Source organism: Gekko japonicus, unplaced genomic scaffold (genome assembly GCF_001447785.1).
Source record: "Gekko japonicus isolate JY-2015 unplaced genomic scaffold, Gekko_japonicus_V1.1 scaffold142, whole genome shotgun sequence".
NCBI classification, from domain to species: Eukaryota; Metazoa; Chordata; class Lepidosauria; order Squamata; family Gekkonidae; genus Gekko; species Gekko japonicus.
In genome coordinates, this window is record NW_015174848.1 from 700,819 (window position 1) to 717,125 (window position 16,307).

The 16,307-nt window shown below is 51.5% G+C and overlaps 1 protein-coding gene across 2 annotated transcripts in view; it reads right to left on the reverse strand.

The window, feature by feature from the left end:
• Positions 1–16,307, reverse strand: part of FAM63A (family with sequence similarity 63 member A) — a 40,481-nt gene that overhangs the window by 7,546 nt on the left and 16,628 nt on the right. For both annotated transcript variants that reach the window (XM_015424523.1, XM_015424522.1), the window contains 4 exons: positions 13,041–13,098; positions 9,118–9,182; positions 6,946–7,104; positions 2,892–2,994 (listed from right to left, as the gene is read on the reverse strand). In XM_015424523.1, coding sequence (XP_015280009.1) covers positions 2,892–2,994; positions 6,946–7,104; positions 9,118–9,182; positions 13,041–13,098 — 385 coding nt within the window. The remainder of the gene's footprint in view (positions 1–2,891; positions 2,995–6,945; positions 7,105–9,117; positions 9,183–13,040; positions 13,099–16,307) is intronic.

Sequence of the window (16,307 nt, forward strand, 5' to 3'; positions counted from 1 at the left end):
CAGGTCTACCCATGCAATGGGAAGCGGTGGGTAGACCTGGCCTCCGGAGGCCAAGTCTACCCATGCAATAGGAAGGAGTGAGTAGACCTGGTCTCCTCCGGAGGCCAGGTCTACCCCTGCAATTGGAAGGGGCGGGTACACCTGGCCTCCGGAGGCCAGGTCTAGCAATGTAGTGGGAAGGGGTGGGTAGAAGTGGACTCTGGAGGAGGGGGGTGCGCTCCAGGGCAGGGGGAGGGGAAGATTGAGCCAGGGGGTGGAGGAGGGGTGGAGGAGACGGGGAACCGGCGGGATAGGGGGGGAACTTACCTCCTCCTCCTGCTTCCTCCTCTTCCTAATAGGCGTGGAGGTCCCCCTCTCCCGCGAGTATCGCGGGTCCCCCCCTTGTGCTTATCTAATTCCCTCTTGAAGCCGTCCACACTTGTAGCCGCCGCCACCTCCTGTGGCAGTGAATTCCACGTGTTAATCACTCTCTGGGTGAAGAAGAGCCAGTTTGGTGTAGTGGTGAAGTGCGCGGACTCTAATCTGGGAGAACTGGGTTTGATTCCGCACTCCGCCACTTGCATCTGGCTGGATGACCTTGTGCAAGCCATAGCTCTGTCAGAGCTGTTCTGTCAAGAGCAGTCCTCGAGAGAGCTCTCTCAGCCCCACCTACCTCACAGGGCGTGTCTGTTGTGGGGAGGGGAAGCGGTTTGTAAGTCGCTCTGAGACTCCCTTCGGTAGTGAAGAGCGGGGTATAAATCCAATCTCTTCTCTTCTCCTTTTATCTGTTCTAACCCGACTGCTCAGAAATTTCATGGAGCGCCCACGAGTTCTTGTATTGTGAGAAAGGGAGAAAAGTACCTCTTTCTCAACCTGCTCTATCCCATGCATAATCTTGTAAACCTTGATCATGTCACTTCTCAGCCGTCGTTATCTCCAAGCTAAAGAGCCCCAAGCGCTTCAATCTTTCTTCATAGGAAAAGTGTTCCAACCCTTTGATCATCTGAATTGCCCTTTTCTGCACTTTCCCCCAATTCTATGATATCCTTTTTGAGGTGTGGTGACCAGAACTGTACACAGTCCTCCAAATGAGGTTGCACCATCGATTTATACAGGGGCATTAGGATACCGGCTGATTTGTTTTCAATTCAATTGTGCCTAAGAGAAGACCTCATATTTCTACAGAAGTGACGTCATCCTGAATGTACTGTTGAGCTTCAAAAAGCTGTATCTTTGTTAATGAATCATTCTAAAAATACTTCAAAAATTCACACCTAGCAGAATATAAAAACAGAAAAAAATTGTAAAATTATACATGGTGATTTAGTGTTTTACCTTGTCTACTTCTGGTTCTTTTAATTGGAGATGCTGCCAGGGATTGAACCTGGGACTTTCTGCACGCCAAGCAGAGGCTCTGCCACTGAGCCACAGCCCCTCTTTACAGCTCTCCAGGGTCTCAGGCGGAGGTCTTTCCCATCACCTCCTGCCTGGTCCTTTGAACTGGAGATGCCGGGGATTGAACCTGGGACCTTCTGTATGCCAAGCAGAGGCTCTTCCACTGAGCCACAGCCCCTCGTTACAGCTCTCCAGGGTCTCAGGCGGAGGTCTTTCCCATCACCTCCTGCCTGGTCCTTTGAACTGGAGATGCCGGGGATTGAACCTGGGACCTTCTGTATGCCAAGCAGAGGCTCTTCCACTGAGCCACAGCCCCTCGTTACAGCTCTCCAGGGTCTCAGGCGGAGGTCTTTCCCATCACCTCCTGCCTGGTCCTTTGAACTGGAGATGCCGGGGATTGAACCTGGGACCTTCTGTATGCCAAGCAGAGGCTCTTCCACTGAGCCACAGCCCCTCGTTACAGCTCTCCAGGGTCTCAGGCGGAGGTTTTTCCCATCACCTCCTGCCTTTTTCCCATCACCTCCTCCCATCTCCTTTTAACTGGAGATACCGGGGATTGAACCTGGGACCTTCTGCATGCCAAGCAGAGGCTCTCCCACTGAGCCACAGCCCCTCTTTACAGCTCTCCAGGGTCTCAGGTTGGGGTCTTTCCCATCACCTCCTGCCTGGTATAGATAGAACACGCTGTCTGGGGCAAGTGATGCTCTGTCTTCCTGGTGCTTGGGGGGGGGGCGCAATGGGAGGAGGGCTTCTGGAGTTCTGGCCCCGCTGGTGGACCTCCTGATGGCACCTGGGTTTTGGCCACTGTGTGACACAGAGTGTTGGGCTGGATGGGCCACTGGCTTGATCCAACATTGGCTTCTCTCTTCTGTTCTTATGTCTGGGTCAGTGATGCTCTGTCTGCTTGGTGCTTGGAAGGGTCCACAGTGGGAGGGCTTCTGAAGTTCTGGGCCTGCTGGTGGCACCTGGTGTTTTTAGCCAGTGTGACACAGAGTGTTGGACTGGAATGGGCCATGGGCCTGATCCAACATTGGCTGCTCTTATGTTCTTATGTCTTGGGCAGGGATACTCTCTGTTCTTGGTGCTTGGGGGGGAGCAAGAGTGGGAGGGTTTCTGGATTGCTGGCGCCCCTGGTGGACCTCCTGATGGCCCCTGGGTTTTGGCCACTGTGTGACACAGAGTGTTGGGCTGGATGGGCCACTGGCTTGATCCAACACGACTTATCTTATGTTCTTATGTCTGGGACAAGTGATGCTCTGTATCCTTGGTGCTTGGGGGGGGCACAGTGGGAGGGCTTCTGGAGTTCTAGCCCTGCTGGTGGACCTCGTGATGGCCCCTGGATTTTGGCCACTGTGTGACCCAGAGTGTTGGACTGGAATGGGCCTTTGGCCTGATCCAACATGGCTTCTCTTCTGTTCTTCAGCTGCCTCCAGGCCGCAGTTGAGGTGGCTGGGCGGGAGACCCCACCCTGATAAGCCACCCGCCCGAGATAACAAACACGGCCAAGCGGCTCTTACCTTCCGTCACCACGTTGGGGTCCCTGGAGTGCTTGCAGGTGATGATCTTCTCCACCAGCTGGTTGTAGCTGAGCTTGCCGATGGCCTCGGCCACGTCTGCCAACTGGGGAGAGACAATATGCAGTAAACAAATGCAGGATAGAGGATGTGGCTAGGGCTACAAAGCATTTGAGACATTTGGGTGGAGCAGAAAAACACTGGGAGCAGTTACACGACAAAACAACACTTTTTTGGTAAAAGCTAAGCCTTGCCGCATCAGAACAAAGGAAGACATATGATTAATTGCAAGACGGAGCTCTTTCGCCAGGCCTTTGCACAGGAGCCGCCGCCATCATTGTGCCACCACCGAGCTGCCATCTTCGATGGTGGATTAAGAACATAAGAACATAAGAGATGCCAATGTTGGATCAGGCCAAAGGCCCATCCAGTCCAACACTCTGGGTCACACAGTGGCCATAAGTGAGACGGCCCTGGGAAGACGCCTAGATGACCGATGAACTTATGTTGCCAGGTTAGGTTGACAAATGGAACCCATCTTGGACGACTGAGGGGTGACATGATTGAGGTTTATAAGATTATGCATGGGACAGAGCAGGTAGAGAGAGAGGTACTTTTCTCCCTTTCTCACAAGACAAGAACTCGTGGGCACTCCATGAAATTGCTGAGCGGTCGGGTTAGAACGGATAAAAGGAAGTCCTTCTTCACCCAAAGAGTGATGAACACATGGAATTCACTGCCACAGGAGATGGTGGCAGCTACAAGCATGGATGACTTCAAAAGGGAATTAGATAAATATCTGCTTGGCTGGTTCAGCCCTTCTGAGAGGTCATTACAGTGAAACCTTATTTTTTTTAAAAAAAAAATTCTGCTAAAACAAGCCCAGCAGCAAAAAGAACTGTCCAGACGGGAATCTCTCTGGTTACCCATGGAAGAAGAGTTGGTTTTTATTCCGTGCTTTTCACTACCCAAAGGAGTCTCAGAGTGGCTTACAATCCCCTTCCTTTCTTCTCCCCACAACAGACACCCTTCTAGTGTCCAGGCCCCACTGCTGGACCTCCTGATGGCACCTGGTATTTCTGGCCACTGTGTGACACAGAGTGTTGGACTGGAGGGGCCTTTGGCCTGATCCAACATTGGCGTCTCTTATGTTCTTATGTTCTTAAGAAGACTTAACATCAAGAGCACCATACTTTATTTAATGAGTGTTTTTATGCTGTTTTAACTGTTTGTTATGGCATTTGCCTCTGTTGTTAGCCGCCCTGAGCCCATTTGGGGAGGGCGGGATATAAATCTAATAAATAAAAAAATAAATATAAAAAATATCGGAAACACGTTCTTCGTTTGAGTTCTGGACTGCAACAGGAGCGACGGTCTGCAGCGTGGGGCCGAGAGACTCTAGCTCAGGGGTCCCCGGCCCTGTTGAGCCTGTAGGCACATTTGGCATTCCTAAAATCCTGACACGGCACGGTGGGGGCAGCAACAAAACAGCTGCCACAAAACGGCCGCCACGGGAGGCGGAGCCAGCTACAAGGTGAGTGCCACGGCTTAGATTCAGTCGCGCAGTGTCGATTCTTGTGCTGTGGGGGCAGCTGCCGCCAAAGCGACATTTTTAAAAAAATCTGCACAGCCAAACAAATCTCCAGTGGCCAATCGGAAGCCTTCTTGGGCAAAAGGGCTACAGGGACCCAACCAGGGCTTTTTTTTGTAGAAAAAGCCCAGCAGGAACTCATTAGCATAATAGACCACACCCAACAGCAGAAACTCATTAGCATATTAGGCCACACCCATGACAATACAGCTCATTAGCCTATTAGGCCGCACCCCCATGTTACCTGAAGTGTGCTCATCCAGCCACACCCACCTTTTGCTTCTTATTCTGTTTACCTTGTTTGTTGTCAAAACCCAGGGCTTTTTTTGTAGCAGGAACCCCTTTGCATGTTAGGCCACACACCCCAAATGTAGCCAATCCTAATGAGTTCCTGCTGTTGGGTGTGGCCTATTATGCTAATGAGTTCCTGCTGGGCGTGGCCAACTCGGGAGCCAGCCGGAACTCCGTTCCTGTGCGTTCCTGCCCAAAAATAGCCCTGGCCCCAACCACTTTCTTAAAAGCACTCGGTGGGCACTGGGAAAAGTGACAGTGAGCTGCACGGTGCCCACGGGCACGGCGTTGGGGACCCCCGTACTTGGCTTCTTTCAGTCCAGATCCCCCACCTGGAGGTCGGCAACCTTAGTTTATATTTGAGGGGATACAAATTAGCTCTGAAGAGATCCAAATTCTCCCACTTTGCTGCCCGTCTCCGATGCTGAACTGTCTTCCCCGACTAACGCTCAAAGACAGACTGCTTCAGGCAGTTGTGCAACCTCAGGATACTACCTCCGGATTCCAAAACAGTAGGAATGGTCTACTCTAAAATTCCTCTGTGTCCAGAAACAATGCTCCGTCTAAGCAGTGGAGGCGCGTGAGCAAAAATCCTACTTTGTGAGTTACGGGCATTAAAGTTGTGAGCGCGCGATCTAGCCGTGGCATAAATGAGTCTCCGCTTCCTGAGCGGAGACGAAAACGTGTGCGCCGGAGGCTAAAAAAGCCGTGAGCTGGCTCACACTGATTCAGCTTAGAGGGGACACTGCTCTGGAGCCCTCCTTCCTGAGCGAAGGCAAAAATGGGTGAGCTGGAGGCTAAAAAACTGCGAGCTGGCTCACACTGACTCAGCTGTGAGGGAACACTGCTCTGGAGCCCTCCTTCCTGAGCGAAGACAAAAACGGGTGCGCTGGAGGCTACAAAGCCGTGAGCTGGCTCACACTCACTCAGCTTAGAGGGAACACCGTCCGGGAAGGTTAGAAACTTGCTCTTTTAAAGAAGAAGAAGAAGGGAAAGCTGGCCCTGACACGGATAGCCCAGGCTAGCCCGATCTCGTCAGATCTTTGGAAGCTAAGCAGGGTTAGCTGTGGTCAGTATTTGGATGGGAGACCCCCTCCAAGGAAGCCCAGGGTTGCTATGCAGAGGCAGGCAATGGCAGACCACCTCTGCATGCCGCATGCCTCGAAAAGCCTGCAGGGTTGCCGTAAGTTGGCTGCGCTTTGACGGCAAGAAAAGGGGGGGAGGATTAGAGATGTGAAGGCCTGGGGAAAAACCGGAAAAAATCGGGGGGAAAACGTTTTTCCCGGGTTTTTTCCTTGAAGCCTTTTTGTTTTTTTTCCGAAAAATTGGGGGAAAAATGAAAAAAGAAAAGAAAAAAAAATTGATTCTGGAACGTTTTCTTTTAATATGAGGAATAAAATATTTTAAGACCAGGTGTTCAAATATTTTCCAAATAATTTTTAATATATATATGTGTGTGTGTGTGTGTGTGTGTGTGTGTGTGTGTGTGTGTGTGTGTGTGTATATATATATGGTATCAGATTGATCTAATTTCTGTGCTCTGAGGACAAGCAAGTCCTAGGTTACAAACTGAACTCTCCAATGCAAGAACAAGATGCATTTCTTCCTTTAGGAGGTGCGATTGTCAGAAGAAAATAAAAAAGTTTCAGTTTTGTTTTTGCATGTGGGTGGGTATTCTGTAATAATTGTTTGGATACACTATATTTTTAATATGCTAGTTGTGATAATTTCATGCCAAGTAAGAATTTCCATAGTCATATTTTATGTTCCTAAAGTAACAGAATGACTTTCAAACTAGAAAAGACAAAAGAAATGCTAATGTAGCATTTTTTTCAATTTTTCCAAAAATTTCCATTTCCCCCCCCCAAAAAAACGGAAAAAACCCGGGTTTTTTCCCAAGTTTCAAAATTTCTGGAAATTTTACATCTCTAGGGAGGATTGAGACCTTCTCCACCCCAAGCTAGTTGCAATTCAATTTGTAAGCAGCCAGGGGGCGGCCTTGAACAGCAGGCATCTAGAAGCTCGGTCTCAGCTTGGTGGATTACTAGCCACACGTGCAGTGCTAAGCAGTTCCACCGACCAAGCCCAGAATCCTCTAGGACGCCCACGTGCCCCCTGCTTACAGTTGCCAGCCCCGATTCCCGCATCACGCAGGGGAAAGTCGGAAACACTTACTTGCGGGTCCACCAGCCAGCCGTGATAAAGGGGCACGTTGAGGAGGTCAAAGACGATGCACTCGGGGGTGTACTCGAAATCGGAGACTCCCGTAAACCTCACGTTCACATCCAGCCCTGTGGAGAGTTTGGGGAGGACCGTCATGGCGTCGTTGACATTCTGGGGGTGGGGGAGGAGAGAAGAAGAGCAGAGCAAATAAATGATTTGGATGAAGGGGTAGAGGGAATGCTTATTAAATCTGCAGATGATACCAAATTGGGAGGGGCAGCAAATACAGTAGAAGACAGAGTCAGGATACAGGATGATCTTCACAGGCTGGAAAACGGGGCTAAAATAAATTTAATGAATTTCAATGCGGATAAATGTAAAGTTCTGCATTTAGGTAGGAAAATTCAAATGCATAATTATAGGATGGGGGAGACTTGTCTTGGCAGTAGTATGTCTAGGGGTCTTAGTAGGCCATACACTGAGCATGAGCCGACAGGGTGATGCGGTTGCTAAAAGGCAAATGCGATTTTGGGCTGTGTCAACAGAAGTATAGTGTCCAGATCACGCAAAGTGATGGTACCCCTTCACTCTGCTCTGGTTAGACCTCACGTGGAGTATTGTATTCAGTTTTGGGCACCACAATTTAAGAAGGATATAGACAAGGTGGAATGTGTCCAGGGGAGAGCAACGAAGGTGGTGAAGGGTCTGGAGACCAAGTCCTGTGAGGAAAGGTTGAAAGAGCTGGGTATGTTTAGCCTGGAGAGGAGACGACTGAGAGGGGATATGATCACCATCTTCGAGTCCCTTAAGGGCTGTCATCTAGAGGATGGGGCGGAGTTGTTTTCTGTTGCCCCAGAAGGTCCGACCAGAACCAACGGGTTAAAATGAAATGAGAAGACTTTTGGCTAAACGTGAGGAAGAACTTCCTGACAGAGCAGTTCCTCAGTGGAACAGGCTTCCTCGGGAGGTGGTGGGCTCTCCTTCTTGTGGAGGTTTTCAAGCAGAGGCTAGATGGCCCCATCTGACAGCAACGCGGATTCTGTGAACTTGGGCAGATCATGAGAGGGAGGGCAGGAAGGGTTGCCTCAGTGCTTAGTTCTCGTGGCCCTTTCTGACACGCCCAGAGAAATGCCGATTGCTACTTTGGGGTCAGGAAGCCATTTTTCTCCAGGCCAGTTTGGCTGAAGATCCTGGAGGTTTTTTGTCATCTTCTGGGTATGGAACAGGGGTCATTGGGGGTGTGGGGGGAGGCATTTGTGAATTTCCTGCATTGTGCAGGGGGCTGGACTAGAGGACCGGCGGTCCAACATTTTTGGGGCTCCATCAGTTGGACCCTCTAAATCCAGAGATCCCCTCCAAATTTGGTGCCTCTAGAATGACATGTGTAGGGGGCATTCTATTGGGTCACGAACCTCACCAGTTCGTTTGGCGGCTAAACGTTTATGATGGTTCGTGGTTCACGAATCAGGCACACCACGAACCGTGTACAAAACCGAGCCGTATCTTCCCAGTTACTGCCTATCCATAGCAAACTGTTTATTTATTTATTGTTTTAAATTTTCATTATGTATGGTTTTCTTCAGGGGTCATTTAGCAGAAAAAGAGGTGCAGGAGCTCATTAGCATAAGTCATTAGCATGACTCATTTGCATAGGCCACACACCCCGACATCACCGGAAGTGTATCAGAAGGCAACACCCACTGCTCAGGCTCCACTGGACTGTTTTGGATTCCTAGCTATTGGGGGGGGGGGGGTGGCGGACTCTCCCTCGCAGAGGAGGGAGAGCTTGTACCTGAATAAAACTTGGCCTTAAAGGTGCCACTGGACTGTTTTAGATTGCTAGCTATGGGGGGGGGGGAACGCGCAGATCTGCCCTCACAGAGGAGGGAGAGCTTGTACCTGAAGGCAGGCAGGGGGGTGGGCTCTGCAACATACCTGGCTGCTTCTTACTCCTCATGGCCTGTCTGAGGGCTGCTGGGAGCAGGGGGTGGGGCTTGTTGCATGTGCCTGCCCCCTGAGCTCCTTACTGCCGGAGCTCCGCTCCTGTGTGCTCCCGCAGGAAATGACCCCTGGTTTTGTTCCCCCACCCCTGCCCCCATTCGCAGCTTTGAACTGTGGAGAGGCGGGAGAGAAACAAGCTTAATCAATCTATCAATCAAATGAACAAACTCAGAACCGACCGACCTGTTGAAAATTGAGCTGGAGAACTTCCGACTCCTTTTGGGGCTTGATGGATAAGACGCAGTCCCCTTTTGAGACAAAACAAACAAAGACGGACAAAAAGAGAGAGAAAGAATCCCACATCCTTCTTCATTAGCACGTTTTGGAGAAACAACGGACCTGGTATGCAAAATTCTATGCAGAGGGCTTCTGTTCAGCCAAGGGTCAAGAATCCCAGGAATTGGACGTGGGGTTTTTGAAGAACATCAGAAGAGCCCTGCTGGGTCAGACCAGGGAGGGTCCCTCTAGTCCAGCATCCTGCCTCACACAGAGGCCAACCAGTTCCTCTGGAGGGTCAACAAACAGGGCAGAGAGGCCGAGGCCTTCCCCTGAGAAGAACATCAGACGAGCCCTGCTGGGTCAGACCAGTGAGGGTCCATCTAGTCCAGCCTCCTCTCTCACACAGGGGCCAACCAGTTCCTCTGGAGGGCCAACAACAGGGCAGAGAGGCTGAGACCTTCCCCTGAGAAGAACATCAGAAGAGCCCTGCTTGATCAGACCAGTGGGCCATCTAGTCCAGCATCCTGCCTCACACAGTGGCCATAGAGGCTGAGGCCTTCATACGAACATAAGAGCCCTGCTGGGTCAGACCAGTGAGGCTCCACCTAGTCCAGCATCCTGTCTCACACAGTGGCCAACCAGTTCCTCTGGAGGGCCAGCAACAGGGCAGAGAGGCCGAGGCCTTCCCCTGACAAGAACATCAGAAGAGCCCTGCTGGATCAGACCAGTGAGGGTCCATCTAGTCCAGCATCTGGACTCACACAGTGGCCAACCAGTTCCTCTGGAGGGCCAACAACAGGGCAGAGAGGTTGAGGTCTTCCCCTGAGAAGAACATCAGAAGAGCCCTGCTGGGTCAGACCAGGGAGGGTCCACCTAGTCCAGCATCTGGCCTCACACAGTGGCCTCAACCAGTTCCTCTGGAAGGCCAACAACAGGGCAGAGAGTCCGAGGCCTTCATAAGAACATCAGGAGGGCCCTGCTGGATCAGACCAGTGGTCCATCTAGTCCAGCCTCCTGCCTCACACAGTGGCCAACCAGTTCCTCTGGAGGGCCATCAACAAGCCATAGAGGCTGAGGCCTCCATAAGAACATAAGAGCCCTGCTGGATCAGACCACTGAGGGTCCATCTCGTCCAGCCTCCTTTCTCACACAGCGGCCAGTCAGTTCCTCTGGACAGCCAACAACAGGGCACGGAGGCCAAGGTCTTCCCCTGATGTTGCCTTCTGGCTCTGGGATTCAGAGGCTTAGTGCCTCTGAATGTGGAGGTTCCCTTTAGTCACCATGGCTAGTAGCCACTGATAAGACCCCCTCCTCTGAGAACCGGTCTAATTCCCCCTGTGAGGATCCTTGTCCCATAGCCTCATTGCTGCCTTTCACTGAATATGTCCTGGGCCTTACTGGTATGTTGAGTACAGGGGCATCGGCGGTACTGGAGGTTGAGACCCCAGGCCAATAACAGGCTTGTGAAGCCTCAGTTTGCCTTGTGGTCATGCAAGGAAGGGGAGCGAAACCACCACCACTCGGTTTCAGCATTTGAAACGGGGTCCCTTGGCTTATGACTAACCTCTCCAAGGATAAAAAATGCGCACCTTTGAAAACATTGTTGCTGTTCAGTCGCACAGTCGAGTCCGACTCTTTGCGACCCCATGGACCAGATCACACCAGGCCTTCCGGTCTTCCGCCATCCTCTGAAGTTTGCTCAACTTCATGTTCGTTGCATCTATGACACTGTCTAACCATCTCATCCTTTGCCGTCCCCGTCTTCTTTGACCCTCAATTGAAAACATGCATTACCCCCCATCCCTTTGAAATGTTAACAACAAAGTTGTTTTGGGCACCACATTTTAGGAAGGATGTCGACAAGCTCGAGCGTGTCCAGAAGAGGGCAACTGGGATGATGAGAGGGTTGGAATCCCTGAAAGAATTTGATATGTTTCGCCTGGGAAAGAGAAGGCTTAGAGGGGACAGGATTGCAGTCTTCAAGTATTTGAAGAGCTGTCATGTAGAGATGGAGCGGATCTATTCTCTCTTGCTCCAGATTGCAAGACATAAGAACATAAGGGTGTTGGCGAAAGGCCCATCCAGTCCAACACTCTCTGTCACACAGTGGCCAAAAATACCAGGTGCCATCAGGAGGTCCACCAGTGGGGCCAGGACATTAGAATCCCTCCCCCTGTTGACCCCCCCCCCCAAGCACCAAGAAGACAGAGCATCACTTGCCCCAGAGCCCCTATCTATACCTTGTGGCTAAGAGCCACTGATGGACCTCTGCTCCATATGCCTATCTAATTCCCTTTTGAAGCCGTCCATGCTTCTAGGTCTAATGGGTGGAAACTACAAGGGAGTCGTTACCGGCTAAATATCAGGAGAAACTTCCTAACGGTCAGAGTGGTTGAGCAGTGGAACAGACTGCCTCGGGAGGTGGTGGGTGCTCCTTCGCTGGACGTTTTAAAGCGGAGACTGGACGACCATCTTTCGGGTATGTTGTAGGGCTGTCTTTCGGCTGTGCTCCTGCAGAGTGCGGGGGGTTGGACTAGATGACCTGCAAGGTCCCTTCCAACTCTAACATTCTATGATTCTAAGGGGGGCGTCCAAAAAGCAGAGCCGAGTGGCAGTTGAAGGGTTAAACACCCCTTTCCCTTCTCTGCAAGGCCCTATGGCAAATTGCGGCTGCAGGATCCTGCAATGCTTTCTGTAGACCAAGGAATTAGATGCGGGAGGAGCAGAGAGCACCAAAGGCATTCTCAGCCCCCATGCTGTCGTGCTGCCTTGATGGAGACACCTGGGCACAATCTTTAGGAGGTTGTCGGTACCAGGTTCGATTCCAGACAGCAGGGCCAAGAGAGATACCTTTCAGCTACCTCAGCGAGTTTCTGCGACTCAGAATAAATAGTACTCCTCCGATTCAACAGAAAGCAGCTTCTCAATATAAGGGAACGGCGTGGCACACTCATGGCTCAGCTCGACATTCAGAGGACCTCCGATAGCTAGGGTTTCCAACCTCCAGGCAGGGCCTGGAGATCCTCTGGAATTACAACAGAACTCCAGATGATAAGAACATAAGAACATAAGAGAAGCCAATGTTGGATCAGGCCAAAGGCCCATCCAGTCCAACACTCTGTCACACAGTGGCCAAAAATACCAGGTGCCATCAGGAGGTCCACCAGTGGGGCCAGGACACTAGAAGCCCTCCCACTGTTGCCCCCCAATCACCAAGAAGACAGAGCATCACTTGCCGCAGCCTGAGTGTTCCTATCTCTGCCTTGTGGCTAATAGCCACTGGTGGACCTCTGATCTTAACATAAGAACATTAGAGAAGCCAATGTTGGATCAGGCCAATGGCCCATCCAGTCCAACACTCTGTGTCACACAGGGGCCAGAAATACCAGGGGCCATCAGGAGGTCCACCAGTGGGGCCAGAACTCCAGAAGCCCTCCCACTGTTGCCCCCCCCCCCCAAGCACCAAGGAGACAGAGCATCATTTGCCCCAGAGCCCCTATCTATACCTTGTGGCTAATAGCCACTGATGGACCTCTGCTCAGTTTTTCTTGGAGAAAACGGCGACTTTGGAGGGTGGGCTGTATGGCGTTATGTCCCGCTGAGACCCTCCCCAACCACCGCCTTCCCCAGGCTCCGCCCCCAAATTCTCCAGGAACTTCCAACCCTGGAGTTGGTAACCCTGTAACAGGACTGGGACCAACCTCTCCCAAGGCCCGTGCTGAGCAGGTCATTGACTCCACACAGCAGCCAGCTTCCGATTTCCACCCGGATCTCGGGTTGCGCATGCGGAGCCAAGACATTCCGAAGAATTAAAAGACAAGAAAATCCTTCCCGGGAGATGTGAACTGCCCCCCACCCCCCCACCCCCCTGTGAATCTGCAACTCACCGAGGTGGGCCATCAGTTCGTCGGACGTGATCACTTCTTTCTGGGGGGTCAGCTTGACCTGCGAGAAAAGAGGCGTCGGGGAGAATTCAGTCTCTCCTTGGGGTATCGGAGGCAGCTGGTCTCGGGACCAGTCGGGAAGGATGGATCTGCTGCTGAAAACCCACTCTGGATTTCACACCTGGGACCTGTTCTCTGCAGACAGCATTTGTGCATGGTCCCAGACAGTGTGCGAGCTATACTTTGCAGCAGGGGTCATTCCCTGCAGGAGCGCACAAGAGCGGAGCTCCGGCAGTAAAGAGCCCAGGGGGTGGGCACATGCAACAAGCCCCACCCCCTGCTCCCAGCAGCCCTCAGTCAGAGCAAGAAGCAGCCAGGTGAGCTGCAGAGCCCTCCCGGTCCAAAACAGTCCAGTGGCACCTTGAAGACCAAGTTTTATTCAGGCACAAGCTCTCCCTCCTCTGCGAGGACAGATCTGCACATTCCCCCCCCCCATAGCTAGGAATCCAAAACAGTCCAGTGGCACCTTGAAGACCAAGTTTTATTCAGGCACAAGCTCTCCCTCCTCTGCGAGGACAGATCTGCACATTCCCCCCCCCCATAGCTAGGAATCCAAAACAGTCCAGTGGAGCCTGAGCGGTGGGTGGTGCCTTCTGACACACTTCCGGCGATGTCAGGGGGTGTGGCATATGCAAATAAGCTATGCTAATGAGTTATGCTAATGAGCTCCAGCGCCTCTTTTTCTACTAAATGAACCCTGCTTTGCAGGGAAAAGACCAGGGGCGCCGCCGCAACGCTCCCTCTAAGCTGTGGAGTCTTGTGAGCAAAAACTGTACTTTGTCAGCTACCGGCATTAAAATTGTGACTGGGGGATTTGGCCACTGCATCAATTAGTTTGCTCTGGAGCCGTCCTTCCTGAGCGGAGGCAAAAATGTGTGCGCCGGAGGCTAAAACACTGTGAGCTGGCTCACGCTGACTCAGCTTAGAGGGAAGACACCAGTGCCGGCCTCCAGGTGGGACATGGGGATCCCCCCAGAATTAAGGCTCATCTCCAGAATTCAGAGATCAGTTCCCCTGGAGAAAATGGCTGCTTTGGTGGGTGGACTCTACGGCATTCTACCCCACTGATTTCCTTGTCCTCCCCGGGGCTCCATCCCCCCAATTCGGATCTATTTTTATTCAGGGCTATTTTGGGGCAGGAACGCACAGGGACGGAGTTCTGGCCGGCTCCAAAATTGGCCACGCCTAGCAGGAGCTCATTAGCATAACAGGCCACACCCAACAGCAGAGACTCATTAGGATTGGCTACCTTAGGGGTGTGTGGCCTAACATGCAAAGAAGTTCCTGCTCCAAAAAAAAGGCCCTGGGTTTTGACCACAAACAAGGTAAACAGAATAACAAGCAAAAGGTGGGTGTGGCTGGATGACCACACCTCTGGTAACATGGAGGCCTAATATGCTAATGAGCTGTATTGTCAGGCGTGTGGCCTAATATGCTAATAAATTTTTGCTGCTGGGTGTGGCCTGTTGTGCTAATGAGTTCCTGCTGGGCTTTTTCTACAAAAAGAGCCCCGTTTTTATTGATTCATTTTGGCTCACATTCCGCCCTCCCTGCGAACGGGCCCAGAGCCGATGACAACGAAAGTTAAAACATTCCACAGTAAGAATCTAGCACCTTTCCCCCCCCCATCTCCCGCCGGGGGGACCTAGCAACCCAAGGAAAGACGGGACTAATATTTAAACAAGAGTTGCAGGAGGCCGTTCAACGCACGGCAGGATCCTGACATGGCAAATCGCTTTGCGTTCGTATAGCAAAACTAAATGGTGGATCAGCGGACAATCCCACCCCGCAAATATTTCTAAAAGTTCACAGAATGTTCACATGTACTGGCTGCCTTCCGACCTCATAGAAACTCAACGCAGCTTATGATGTCAATGACAACGAAGTACAATGAAACACATAAAAACCACTAGTTAGAATCCGTCAATTAGCCCCTGGGATTCACTGCCGCGGGAAGTGTCCTCTCACTCTCTCAACATGGCCTTCCATGGCGGCGGCTACAAGCACACACAGCTTCAAGAGGGTATTGGATAAACGTATGGCATATCACATGCATGGGAGTATGAGGGACCTGTAGAGACATGTGTCTCCATGGAAGGCCATGTTGAGAGAGTGAGAGGACAAAGGGAGAGGAGGGGGTCAGAGGGCAGCTCCCGGGTCAAGACAAAGAGAAGCATCTCACTCTAGGAGAGAACACCTGTCCAGTGTTCCCTCTAAGCCGAGTGTGAGCCAGCTCACAGTTTTTTTAGCCTCTGGCTCACACACTTTTATCTTAGCTCAGGAAGGGAGGGCTCCAGAGCAAACTAACTTACGCAGTAGCCAAATGGCTCGCTCACAACTTTAATGCCGGCAGCTCGCAAAGTAGGATTTTTGCTCACAAGACTCCACAGCTTAGAGGGAGCATTGCCCCTGTCCACTTAAGAGTGATGTGGCATCCCTCCAATGTCCAGGCATGCTGGGTCACTCCCTCCAACAGAGCCTGCACTTTCGGGTGAAGAAGTTTCTTTGTTCTTTGGGACACCCTCTGCCTTGTTTGTGGGCTCTGAGGTCCTTTGGACAGTTTCCTGAAAGGATTTAGAGGAGTCTCTTGTTGTTTATTACCACTGAATTGTCATGCCTAAGAAGAAGAGGAAGAGATTGGATTTATACCCCGCCCTTCACTACCCAAAGGTGTCTCAGGGCGGCTCACAAACTCCTTTCCCTTCCCCTCCCCACAACAGACACACCCTGCGAGGTAGGCGGGGGCGAGAGAGCTCTCCCGAGGACTGCCCTTGAGAGAACAGCTCCGAGAGAACTTGTGACTGACCAAGGTCACCCCAGCAGCTGCCATGCGGAGAAGTGGGGACTCAAACCCGGTCCTCCCGGATTAGAGTCCGCGCACTTAACCACGACACCAAACTATGCTTGTCATACTTAGTATTCGTCTTTACTTATGAATTGTGACCATGGTCTTTGAATTGTGACCACCAGTTCTACTTTATGTATTGATGTAACGTTACCGTGTTTCAATAGACTTGTGTCTGCTGGCAACTTGTGAAATCTGTATATCTGTTGATGGTCTACCCGCAGGGGTCGTTTCGTAGAAAAAGAGCTAGGGGACTCATTAGCATAACTCATTAGCATATGCCACACCCCCTGACATCACCGGAAGTGTGTCATAAGGCCACACCCCCTGACATAACCGGAAGTGTGTCATAAGGCCACACACCC